Here is a 14,201-nt window from a genome sequence, read left to right on the forward strand (position 1 = left end):
TATTGAATGAAAATGGATGCCTGGTCAAAATGCCTGGTATTTTGAATGCATAAGTAGGTAGTACGTGAACCCAGAGGCATCAAGTGGAAAATGTTAAGTGAATATATAAATAGTGCTGCTGATAACATGTTTTCATTAAGGATGCATGAGTCTGGCATAAGGAATGGTAAGAATGGCTTCGCTGATTCTATCTTAAGAGTGATTCTGGACCACTGGCACGCCTTTCTAAAATTTGCGTTGCTAAGCCAGTGGTTGCAGTGAGTGTCTTACACGAAAACAGATGGTCGGTCTTACTAAGCGTGTCGATAGGTCAGAGTTTTATGGCCCAGACACAGCGAATATAGAGGATTGTTTGTTTTGGTCATAATATCCCATGGCTGTATGTTAAATAAAAAGTTACGGTACTGGGCTTCCCTGGTGGCGCAGTGGTTGAGAGTCCGCCTGCCGATGCAGGGGACGCGGGTTCGTGCCCCGGTACAGGAAGATCCCACATGCCGCAGAGCGGCTGGGCCCGTGAGCCATGGCCTCTGAGCCTGTGCGTCCGGAGCCTGTGCTCCACAACGGGAGAGGCCACAACAGTGAGAGGCCCGCGTACCGCAAAAAAAAAAAAAAAAAGTTACGGTAGTGAGACTGCACAACTTTTACGGCTGTAAAATAAGTGTTTATAACCCGGGTATTAATATATTTTGAAATAGGACAAACAAGAAATCTATTTTACTACTGTGCACTGACTAATTCATAGGGAACCTCATCTTAATTGTTTTTTGGAAAACAATTTGAAAGACTAAGACGGATGTGAATGTCTTGACTTTTTTAAATCGAAAATTATTTTCTATAGCATTTAAGTACTACTTTCAGTAGTTTCATGTTGATAGATAGTTTTTCTTCTTCCTTCTCCTCTTTCTTCATTGGTCTTTAAGTATTCACCACTAAGTATTCCTCTTATATTCTTTCATCCCAAGGGGAAATGCAAAAGGCAGGATTTGAGGAGTATCTGAAGAGGATTCATTTTTAAGGTGTAAATTTTCCAGTTTTTTCCTCTATACTGATCACCCTCTGACCTCTACCTTCTATCCCTCTGTTTAACTAAAAAGGATGAAAAATTTGCCAGTGATTAAGTGCTAATTTTCAGCTTTGGCAGTGGTCTAGGTAATTGGACACTCATATTTATTCCTCCTATGACTATATGAGTTTTTTAGCATAATTTGTTAAAGTGTATAAAAAGCCTTAGAAATGTATAGTTTTTTAATTCTTTAATTTTACATAGAGGAATGCATCATACATGTTAGTTTTACATGTAAGAATGCATCACATATAGGAATGATGTATATGTGTAGGGATATAAATACAAGAATAATCACTAAAGCACTTTTATAACACTAAAAAATTGGAAACAACCTAAATGTTTAACAGTAAATTAAAATATATCTATATGCTTTATAATATAAAAGCCTTTTCCATTTAAATATTTATTGACAGAAAATATATTCACAATATATTTTAAGTGAAGTGCAGGCTATAAAATAATCATACAGTATAATCTCCTTTTTTGTAGACAGTATATGTTAAGCGGACATAGAAAAATTCTTAAAAGCCATTCATCAAAACGATAACCATTAGAATGTTTTAAAATGCCTTCCTTTAATTTATTTATGTTTTCTAATGTACTTATAATTAAAATGTACAGTCAGAACAATAAAGTCAATTTATTTAAAAAAAACAAAGTGTCAGAAAATAGGAGAGCTCTGTGGTAACAATGAGGTACAATGATATTCATAAAAGAGGTGAGATCCGTTGTATTACATTATACTTCATCTGAATTGAGTCCTACAGTAGAATGCATGAATCTGTGATTTGGATATGCTGTATTTTGCCAACTTTTGACCTGGTATGGATCCATTAGTCTCCCACCGTGTCACATCAGTATTTTGCCGTGTCAATGTATATTACTTGAAGTTTGTTTCTTCAGCTAATTTATCAAGCTCTAAGCAAATATAATTCAAGTGGAGGCACAGTTATCATGTTTACAACAATATTATGCATCGTAAGTACTGAAAAGTGTATAGTCAAAGATTAGAGGGTATAGTACCTTGGAGAGCCTTTTATCACGTCTAAGTATGTATTGAACACTTACTATGTGCCTGGTGGGATTAGGAGTTACGAGATTTCAGAGATGACCAGGTCACAGATGCTTTTCTGTGACCTGTTCAGTTAATGAGCAGAGAGAGAAATACATATGTATAAAATATCATGTATAAAATATCTGTAATAAATGATAGACTGCTTTAACTCATAGGAGAAATACAAAAAGTATGATAAGAGAGTTAAAAGAATAGTGGATCTTATCCAAATGGGAGGATCAAAGAAAACTTCAGATATTTAATTTGGGATTGAAAAATGGGTAAATTCTATAAATTTTAAAATGTGGGAGAAGGCATTTTATATAAGGGAACAGCTTATACCAAGGCATTGACGCAGGGAATTATAGGTTCCTGATGGGCGATAGTAGAAACATATTTGGGAAAGTAGGTCCACAGCAGCTCTGAAAGGTCTTAAAACGCAAACAGAATTTCTGGTTTATTTGGCAGCAGTTAGCTATTAAAGCTTGTTTGTTTGTTTATTTATTTATTTTGAGTGGAAAAGAGCTTTAATCATAGATGCGTTTAACAAAACCTGAAAGAATAAGAATGAAAAGGAAAAGAAGGATCGGATCAGCAGTAATTTGTAATATAGATTGTAGCAATAAAAACTTGAAGTTAGGGTGACTGGAAGGGAAAGCACAGATATCATGATATTATTCAGTGATTCTCAATCCTGGCTGATCATTGGCATCTTCTGAAATTAATCACCCAGCCTCATCCACTGACTTTCAATTTTAATTGGTCTGGGGAGGGGTCTGAGCACCTATAGCTTTTTACTTCTTTAAGGTTCCCAAGTGATTCTAATGTCCAGCTTAAAGGGAGAATCATGGTCATTGTGAATAGATGTTAAAAAACAAAGGGGAGTGGGACATATTAGAAGCAGAATCTATAGGACGTAATAATTGAATGATAGTGAGGCAAAGGCCAGGAAGACAAAGAAGAGGCTGAAGCACAGGACTGAGTGTTAGGGAGAGTGGGAGTGCCACAAACAAACATGGAAACTTAGGAAGAGAAGTAGGATTAGGAAGGCAGATGGCATGGTGTGTTTTCAGCATAATGATTTTGAGATGTTACTAGGTAGTCTTTCAAACATTAGAAATAAGGACCTGGCATTGAGGAGAAGTTCAAGTGGGAGATACCTTTTCATTAAGTCAAATCTCTTCCTGTCGTCTTTTCTTTCTTCCCTTTCTCCTTCTCCCCTTCCTTTCTGTTAGTATACATATCAATCGTTAGTCACCTTAAATATTGATAGTTATACAGAGGCATAGACGTCTATTTATCCAATGGGAGAATGCTGTCGTAATCATTTTAGCAGCCGAGAATTGGGAGTTGAAGCCTTAATAAAATTAATGATCTACAAATAAGTCAATTTCGTTTCTGTCATACAGAGTGAAGTAAGTCAGAAAGAGAAAAACAAATACCGTATGCTAACACATATATATGGACTCTAAAAAAAAAAAAAAAGGTTCTGAAGAATCTAGGGGCAGGACAGGAATAAAGATGCAGACGTACAGAATAGACTTGAGGACACGGGGAGTGGGAAGGGTAAGCTGGGACGAAGTGAGAGAGTGGCATGGACATGTATACACTACCAAACGTAAAATAGATAGCTAGTGGGAAGCAGCCGCATAGCACAGGGAGTTCAGCTTGGTGCTTTGTGACCACCTAGGGGGTGGGATAGGGAGGGTGGGAGGAAGACGCAAGAGGGAGGAGATATGGGGATATATGTATACATATACTTGATTCGCTTTGTTATACAGCAGAAACTAACACACCATTGTAAAGCAATTATACTCCAATAAAGATGTTAAAAAAAATTAATGGTCTAGACATGCATAGAGTATGTTGTCAAAATGCCTTGAAAAGGAAGAGAGGAAATTGATGTCAAGAACTTTCTTGTCTTTTGCCATCATGAACAAATTGAACTTATATGTAGAAAATTACAAAAGTATTCTACCATACTACACTTGGAACTTATGTGATTTATTTTTGAATTTTGTGGCTTTGATTTTTGTCTCTTGCCCAGGCATCACACTTTATGTATCCCTGATTTCAGTCGGCTCCTGGAAGTTAGGAAAATAACTTCCATGCGCATTCTGGGTGAACTTTCTCACTTACCTAATGAAAAATAATTGCTGTAATACAGCACAAAGTACTTACCAAACCCTTGAGAAAACAGCCAGTATACTTTTTATGGTTAAGTAAAACAGATTTGATTTGAAAATATACCATAAATCGAGTTATACCATATTGTCCGTGCAGCATCTTTGTAACTTTCCATCTTCTAATTTGGCACAGTAAAAATATCAGGACTTCACAATTAGATCAAAAGTCCATGATTCACGCTAAACCTCAGTGAGCCTTCCTTCCTTTCTTTTTCCCGTTTTCTCCCTGACTCTTTCTTCCCTTCTAAATTTATGTAGTACTATAAAGCTTTCTAAAATTCTATAAAATAGGAGTAATGGTATACTCTTACAGGACTATGGAAAACACTGCATATAAGATATAGAAAACATTTAGTCCAGTGCATGGAATTCACTGAAGAGTAGTTATTTCTTTATCCCATTTTGAAGTATAATGCTCCTGAAATCAGATTTTAAGGTTAAAAGATTGTGGAGTTGTATTAAAAAGAAAATATCATAGATGGCTCAAAAATAGTCTGACTTTGAAGGTCCATCCTGGCCATGGATGTCAGAGGTGACCCTGTTCAGATTCCATGTGATAGGATAGATGTCCCCACAGGCCCGGGTTTATGTAGAACATCTGCCATGGAAACCAGTCCAGCCTGGTGTCTTGTGCCCGGATCCTGGCCCTCCGTACAGTTAAACATCAACTCTGGGACCTCCCCCTTCTTCCCTTGTCATGAGCCTGTACAGTTGTACTGCTATCTTGGGCACACTTTGCTACCTACCCCAATGAATCAGAACAGAAAATCCATCATCTACACAAACTTTGGCCGTTTTCTATGTTTGGGGCAGTGGCAGTAGAGTGTGTTGTGACTGGACGGGAATGTAAACCCTGTGACAATGGCTCTTGTCCCCCTAAACCTTCAGACCTGGCCATGGCCCTTAGCATCAGCCCGGCTTCACCTCCTATGCTTTGCATTTCTCACCGACCTCCAGATCCCTGTTCTTGAGCTTCCCTTCAGAGCCCTCACCCTGATTCTTGCAGAAAAAGAAAGAACAGAGATGAGGTCACCTGACAGTCTCATAAATTCTACAGATACCTTTTAGGGAGGAAGCAGATTCCTAAAGACAGGACTACCTATATATTTTTACTGAACATTTCCTCATCCTCTCCCTCAGTATCGTTTAATAACATTATTAACCTGCCCCTTTCAAGATTTTAAGTACATTATTGTGACAAATATCCCTTTAAAATCAAAACTCTCTGTTTAAGGAAATGTTAATCAGCTGAAAGAAACAAAGCCAAGTATTTACATGCTGTTAGTTTTGTTCCCAGTGCCACATATTTCCTTGATGTCTGCAGAAGTGGCTTATTCATTAGAATTAAATTAGGCAAACGGCACCATCATTTCATCTCTTCACTTTTGTAACATGTGGTCCTTTCCAGGGACCTGTTTTAAGTGATTCTCAGTTGGCCAGTCAAGTTCCCACAAACCTGAGTCATCTTCTTAACCTTTAAGAATTTCTCGTAAATCCCTTTCTTCCATGGATGCTACTAGTGGACGTCAGTGTTCTCCTCACTTAATGTCTAGTTCTACTTAATGTAGTGTACTAAAGGAAGGTTGTGTCTTTGAGCAGTTTGTTAAGGATGGTCAAAGGCAATTTGCTGGTCTTGGTACGTTCTGTCCCCTGAATTGAATCACCTTATGTGCTCTTTGGGCTTATCATCTTGTCTTCAGAAAGCCTAGCAACTTGAGACCTGATATGGCATCAAAACATTACAGTCATTGCATTAAAGGTACTGTGCATTGCTTATACTCGTAAGAAGCAATCTAACCTCTTAGAAGGAAAAATCAATCAGCAGCCTGTGGCTCCTCTCAAGCTGTGTAGGAAATAATAATCTACTTGATTCCTGGAGCTCCTGTCTGCTCTGTGAATGCATCCCGAGAATGCAGTCTTTGAACAGCACGTGAGCACGGCAGACACGTTCTAGAATATCCAGCATGCCTCTGTTCTGACTCATATGCATGTTGAGCTTCTCTATTTTCCATTTAGAAAATAGACTTTCTGGGTCTAACAGTAATCTGACCTCTGCCTGGCATTGGTTTAATAAAAGGTCATACTCCTTACCTGTCAAAACCAGCTTGAACAGAAGTGCATTTTGCAGAGCACAATGTTGGCAGCTCTAGGTGGATAGCAATGGCATTTAGCTACAATAATGGAAGGGTATTTATCTGAATATTGGTGACTGTAAAGTTTTAATGTCTTTTTCTCCGTCTTTATATTCCTGATAGTTCTTTATTTTCTTAAACCAAGCGTAATATTTATGGTTGTATCTCATGGGTTAATCATGGGGACTTTGATTATTAAGACCCGAGGCTGTCCTATTGTGTGACTGTGTAGTGGAAGTCTTTGTTTTATTCTTTTACGTGGGTTCTCTTCTCTTTCTTCCCATCTTCAGAGCATGACTTAAATATGGACATACCCTTGACAAAAGAAGGCAGAAGACTCATTTAGTTTCTTCTGTTAAACTGAGATACAGACAAGGGGGAGTGGGTGCTATGTGTTGTTAGACCCCTCTGGGAATGAAGATTCTTACTTGCTTCTAGCGTTTGTTGGAGTTATGTTTAGTCTTCTTTCTTTCTCATCTGTTTCCTTTGGCCATCTGCCTAGCATTGACAGCATCACTGTTAGCATCTGACCAGCCAAGATGATTATTTATGCAACAAACCTGCTCACTGAAAGGATTTTACTATATTATCTAGAGTGTTAACCTTGCATCATAGAGTAATGGCATTTATCCTTTCCATGGTTTGGACTTGGTTGACAAATGTAGGAAAATTGACATCAGATCCCATAAGAAAGTCATGACTTTCTTGTCTGTGAAGGCTATTTTTTTTTTTAACATATATTTAGAAAAAAATTTAAAAATTAAAAAAAAGCTGTGTGCAAATAATTGATATGCCTTTAAAAAATGTAACATGATCAATTTCATTTTTGTGTGTTTGTTTTTAAAGAATAAATTTAAGGATCCTTTTCGGGCTGCTTTTTTGAAGAATACTGAGTCACTACGGTGGGGTGTAGTGGGATTTAGAAAAACAGTCCCAGATCTGAAACAGATCCTAACTGGTTATTTCAATAAATTTTCCACAGTTCTTTAGGTTAATTCTATTACTTGACTTCATCTTCAGAAATAAAATCCTTACAGGACTCTACTCAGTACTCTGTAATGACCTGTGTGGGAAAAGAATGGAAAAAGAGTGGATATACATATATGTATAACTGATTCACTTTGCTGTACACCTGAAGCTAACACGACATTGCAAATCAACTATACTCCTATAAAAATTTTTAAAAAGTAAAATTATCAATTAAGTTTTAAAAAAAGAAAAAATCCTTGCCGTAGCATCCAGTGGTCATATCTTTAAACTTGTCAATGTTTGCATGAGAACTGTAAGGTATGACCAGAAAATGAAGATAAAAGAAAAACACATCTGAACATTGGAATGATAGTTGCATCCCTTTTTGAGAACATGGGAGCTTGCCTCCTATGCTTTCCACTTAGAAATAAGACTTCTAGGTTTTATATTAGTTTGACTTCTTACTGTCCCCACTCAGTATTTAGGAAGCACTTTCCCGAGTAACTGTTGCCTATTTGCAGATTGTCAGAATCTCCAAATTTCCTTCATTCTTTAGGATGAGAAATAGGATACTTTCCCTTAAAAAAAAATCCCAGTGCATCAAAAATGGCATCCTACCTTCTTTATTTAATTTCTGATTAGTACATAGTCATTTTATGCAACAGCCCTCCACCCAGTCCATGCATTCTTGTGAGAAATTTCAAAACAGAACTTAAATGGGAAGCTGGGTTGTTAAAATTAATTTTCCTTTAGGGTTGACAATTTTTAAGCTATGGACTTTAAAAAGGAAAGTACCTAAAAATGACAGTGCTGTACCACTTAAAATAGCAACGCAATACATTTTGTTTTTCCAGGGAAACTCCCTAGGAATTTTAATTTCATAATTATAATTTCCATTTAGATGCTGACAAGCAAGTGGTGATTATCAATTTGCATTGTTTGCAACAGCAGAATGAAAACCATAAAAACTTGTAGTATCTTTTTTGTTTGTGACAGAAAAGTGACATCAGTGTACTGTGTATTTTATTCCTCTCCCTGTTAATCAATTTCAAATCATTTTAAACATTGCTCACAGTTCTGGTAATCATCCAGTTTGTATTGCCACCCTGAGATGCTGTTGGATGTGATATCTAGCAGCATTTTTAGAGCCCACTTTCGTTCCTAGCGTTTCTGAACAAACAGGTACCTGGGTTTTCACCGGTTCTACCAACACCAAGTTGAATTTCCTGATGAAGTGGAGACTCATTTCCCAGCATCAGCATTACAAAGATACCCTCACCTCTCTTCTCCCTTCTTTCCCTCATCGTGGAATTTAATACCTTAAAACTGGAAGGGATCTCTGCAAGATAATTTATTTCACATTTCGTATTTTTACAGTTAAGAGACAGGAAAGTTAGGCACCCCCTCAAGATGTTACACATACAAAATGGTGGAGCTGAGAAGGAAATCTGGCTTCCCTGACTCCAGGAAAATCAAGGTGAGGGTCAGGACACACACCATCAGGCCAGCAGGAGCATCACAGGGGAAACATGAAAACAAGGCAGAGAAGATACTGGTGATGAGCAAACAATGATGAACTTTGCTATTTTCTTCTTACTTAGAATCTAAGGATAGTTTTCAAAATAAACTTTAGCTATGGTTACTAAAACCTTGTTTCAATGACGTATCATTGAAAACTGGCCGGAGACAAGAGAAAATTTGTAATAGGGGTAAGAAAATAGAAAAGTAAAATGTTTTTGAGTTTAAAATATGTCCAACTATAACATAATTGTCAAAACTCAAAGAAGCAAGAAGAATGTGAAGAGTAGGAAAAATAATTAAAATACCTTCTCCCAAACCACCATCGTTAATGTTTTAGCATATTTTGTCCTATCCATTTTGGGGTGCATTTTTCTTTACCTGATATCTCTCATCTGTAATTTTGTGTGATGCTTCCGTGGCTTACCATTGAGTCATAAGTATTTCTCATGGCATATAATAAAAACTTTATAATTACAACATTTACTATTTGTATGACATTCCATCATTATGCCAGTTTATCTCACCATCAATTCCTATAATAATTGATGTTTTGAGTACTTACAATCTTTGTAAATAAAATGTATGGTTAATATCTTTGTCCATAAAGATTTGTCTACATTTTATATAATTTTCATATAATAGATTTCTAGATCCGGAAATACCAGGTGGATAACAAGCAGGCTTTTAAGAGGGAAAGTGTATGTTAGGAACATTTAAAGGAGACAGAGGACATTTCAAAAACCTCCAACTGTTAGCCTTTCGTCGTTAGGAATCTTGAAGTCTACATCTTTCTTTACAGAAACTCTTTTTTTTGCTATGACTTTGGAGGCTTCTTGACTCATCTTTTTATGCAGATTGTGGAGTTCATTTGAAAGTAAGGCAGCACACAATATCTGGGTTAGAGTCACTTTACCATATTATCCTATTTCTATTTCTTGCCAAACCGTCTAACTCAGGGCTGTATTTCTTGTCTCTTTAAAATTTCCTAGAATTTCTCTTAAATGTCCCTAATTTTAATAGTGGCACTGCTGCTTTCTGGCAGTGTCCTGATAGCGGCATCAAAGCAAAGAGCTAAAATTTTACTCACTTTGATCGATGAGCTCATTTTGTTACAGAGGACAAATTGGATTTTTTTAAAATACTGGTAGTAAAAATTAATGTGTGATGTTGCTTTACAAACGTTATTGCGTCTCTGCCATAATACGGATTTCAGCAATAAAAGCACTAGCAGATAACTTCACCAGAAAGTTACCTCCGTCCCCTTTGAACTACCCTCAAATGTAAAAGGTGCTTTCCTAATTTTATAATCCTTGTATATGTGCATGTATGTATGTATGGACTGAAATAGGGTTGAGGGCCCTGGAGAGAGCAGTGGCAGTGGGGTAATAGTCTGTGTTTCCACTTTCCATCTAATTGTGATGTTTATTTCTTTTTATTTCAGCACCTCCAAGGTTTACACGAACTCCCGTTGACCAGACAGGGGTCTCTGGTGGAGTTGCCTCTTTCATTTGCCAAGCGACAGGAGACCCAAGACCTAAAATTGTCTGGAACAAAAAAGGAAAGAAAGTCAGCAATCAGAGATTTGAGGTATTAGGTCCATTGTTCTGTTTCTCTGGGGGAAGAATGTAACTGCTGAATTTTTGGTTTGTACGTTACTTGCTTGTTTTTCTCTGATACAAGGTGTTGTAATCGCTGAGATATGCCATTCCTTATGGTGTATGTGATGGAAAACTTCACTCTAGATGGCTTCAGCTTTTTTAAAAAAGGGAATTTGGGAGTTCAGATGACTGACTTTTGTCGTGCTTGTACGAGGGCTCAAATAGTGTTCTTAGCATCCATCTGTAACCTCATCCTCAGACTGCTTCCCCTTAAGATGGCAAGATGCAGTCTCACATCCTCCCACATCCAAAACTAGAGGATGAGTGAGAGCTTTCTGTGCTATTGGCTCTTATTGAGTTTCGTGTTCATCACTGAACCAGTCTGTGTGGACAGCTGGATGGTACAGACTAACTCATTTATGTTAATCAGAATCTACCTCAGTTACTGGGAATGAGATCAGTTCCATCCAACCCCATGGCTTGGAATGAAGGAGTCGTGTTTTCCCAAAGGGAATTCAAGTTCCTGTTACCCGAAAGAAGGGGAACGGATACTGGACAGCAAATTTATTTGTCCACTATACTTCACACCTGCATTTTACAGGTAGCATGGACTAGAAAGAGAACTTAGCTCCAGCATGTTAGTGTGAAGAACTGCTCTGAAGGAAACATACCCAACCAGGTTGATAGTTGATAAACCTACGGATGAAGCCGATTTTGTTTATTCAGGAAAGCTTAGTGCATTGAAGATGATGATACATAATTCAGATATTATTTTGGGTGTTTTTAAGGAGTCTATGGTTTATAAATTTCCTCCTTCTGGAGGAGAAAAATAGGTGATAAGCTATTTAGAGAAAAATTGGAAGAAGCACACAATATCATGCCTGTAATTTAAGATATGAAGAGGATAGATTGATTTTTAGAGAGCACTTAGACCTCCAAATTGACCCAAAATGTGAAACTCACCTCCTCTTACCTGAGTTTCTGACTACTTTATAGCCTAATTCACAGTTTGGCAAATTAAAACAATTCCCAGTTAAATGAAACATAGCAACGACAAAATTCAGAGCATTGTGAGTTTATTCATTTTTCACCAGTTCTCAAAGAGCAGGAAATGGACCAAATGCATAAAGAGCATAATTACACTGGTGAAAATTGAAATCTGGCCTGTAGTTTACAAATGGTAAGTTTAAAATTTTGTTTGTTTGAAGATCAGATACCTACAGTGATTTAAACATAAACAACAAGAATATCTTAATCTTTGAGAAATATTTCCTACATTGTCATAGGAAATGATGTGTGTGTGACTTGGTGCACATATACTTTTTAGTTTAAATGAAATTCACTTCTTTGTCAAAGAGAAGTTTGACATCATGCTTGCTAGTGATGATGGCTTCTTGACAAACTCTTGTAACAAAGTTTAAATTATAACAGTAAACATTTCAAAGCATGAGGTCTGCTCAGTACATAATTCCTAATGAGAGTCAAATAAACATCCAGAAAAAATTATTTTAACACAAAGCGGCTACATCAAATAGTACTGAGTCTTGGGCTGTGAATCCTTCATGTCTGTAACAGTATATTGTATTTTTTGGTTTCACTAGTTTCTAAGGCCCATGAGAGTATGAGTGAGACTGATTTTGTTCCCTCTTCTATCTCCAGTGGCAAATATAGCATCTGGTCTAGAGTAGGTACATAATTAATACTGGGTGTTAAATCGGGTTTGCAAATTGGAGATTACAATATTAGCATCGAATGTGTATATTGTTTGTTGAAGAAAATAGGTCTAAACCTAGGAAGTAGTTCAGAAATGTAAGCATGCAATGACACGTAACAATTAATCAAAAGTTAAGAGAGTAGATCCTAAGAGTTCTCATCATAAGTAGAAAAACATTTCTTCTTTTATTGTATCTATATGAGATGACTGATGTTAGCTAAACCTACTTTGGTCATCATTTCACAATATATGTAAATCAGACCATCGTGCTATATACCTTAAACCTTATATAGTGATGTATGTCTATTATTTCTCAATAAAACTGAAAAAAATCAAAATTTAAATTAGTATTAAAGATGTTTAAACCTTTCTCTACATTAAGCTATAGGATGCTCAAATATATATATATATATAAATTATAGCATATTTGACAAAGATTCCAGTAGCTATGAAACTTTATTCTCCCACGATGCATAGTAGATTCATTCTAAAGTGTGTGATATTTTTAATAGAGTTGAAAATAAATTGTGGTGCACTGAGAAATGGGATGTTTTGACTATCTCTGTGAATTTAGAATGTAAATGGGATGCGGAAAGGACTTGAAGTGGCCATATCTTAGAAACATTCAATCTCTTTTTTCCGTATGTTGACACTTACATACAGAATCTGGGATTGATCATCTAGTAGATATATTTATAAAGCATTCTTAATTTATTCACAATTTAAGCACATGGATATATTCATAGGGAAATGCAAAAAAAAAAAACCACCATCTCAGTGAACAGCTGAAAAAACACAGCAGAGTTATAGAAAAGACAGGTAGAGGACTCTCCAGTTTTGTATGCATATTTATCAATATTATCAACATAATTTTTAAAAAGTATTACTTGAGTAGGTGACAAATACCTAACTGTTTCAAAGTAGAGTCCATAGTGATAGTGAATTCAGGCTTACTGTTTAGGACATTAATTTTCTGCCTGGTGAAGCAAGCCTCCATTTTACAGCAAGAATGCCCTAAAAATGCAGAAAATGCTAAGCTAAAACAAATACTGGAATGATTTATGGCAAAATTAATGCATGCCATCAGTCTCTGGGGCTATGATGAAAGCCATCTCATTGGCTGCCTAAGTACTAGATTTATGCAGTTTCTCTTCATGGTTTGCTCATCTATACTGTTCAGGATAAGACATTTTAAACCAGAAGAGCTATCAGTGGTGGCATACATTATTTCTTCACCTTATCTTCCAGTTACTGAATGGATCCACATGTGCATATGTGCTATCAGAGACAGAATAATTTAAGAAGTGTATCCATCATAGCAGCAAGTCTCTTGCAAAATTAATAAAAAGGTCACATTGCTTTAGATACATATACTAGAATATTTTCATGATTAAACCCTGGATGGTTTTCTGTAGAGACAAGAAATCTACATTTTTGCATATGTAGTTTCATGTCTTTCCATTCTGCCGCATAGGATTCAGTACATTAGATCAATTATTCTGTTTCATCACTGTATCAAAATTCAGTCTCAAAATGCTTCTGAGTTTATTCTGAGCCTAATGGCTGGTTCACCACTGCATTAAGAGATTTAGCTGAGAGGCAGATGATAGTAACAACACCTGTGACAGCTATTGTTTCCTCTAATAGGTAATAGAGTTTGACGATGGATCTGGATCAGTTCTCAGAATACAACCCTTACGGACTCCGCGAGATGAGGCAATTTATGAATGTGTGGCCTCGAATAACGTGGGAGAAATAAGTGTATCCACCAGACTCACAGTTTTACGAGGTAAGTGTTCAAGTGCAAGGCTGCTGCTTGTGTAGTTGAAGTTCTGTATCCCAGGTGTTCTTTTGTAGAACCATTGAAAAGACTACAGTTGTCATGACACTTAAATGGGAAATGAATTGAAGTAAAATACTGATTAGGGTCAAACTTTATTTAAATAGACAGAGGGTGCCTT

At 36.6% G+C, this 14,201-nt stretch overlaps 1 protein-coding gene across 1 annotated transcript in view; it reads left to right on the plus strand.

Moving 5' to 3' along the window:
- Positions 1–1,756: 1,756 nt before the first annotated feature.
- The window catches only part of PTPRD (protein tyrosine phosphatase receptor type D), a 322,903-nt gene continuing 310,458 nt past the window's right edge, over positions 1,757–14,201 (plus strand). Inside the window, exons 1-3 of the mRNA XM_065879889.1 lie at positions 1,757–1,784; positions 10,370–10,515; positions 13,888–14,029. Coding sequence (XP_065735961.1) covers positions 1,757–1,784; positions 10,370–10,515; positions 13,888–14,029 — 316 coding nt within the window. The remainder of the gene's footprint in view (positions 1,785–10,369; positions 10,516–13,887; positions 14,030–14,201) is intronic.

The sequence above is a fragment of the Phocoena phocoena genome, chromosome 6, assembly GCF_963924675.1.
Source record: "Phocoena phocoena chromosome 6, mPhoPho1.1, whole genome shotgun sequence".
In the NCBI taxonomy this organism is placed as follows: Eukaryota; Metazoa; Chordata; class Mammalia; order Artiodactyla; family Phocoenidae; genus Phocoena; species Phocoena phocoena.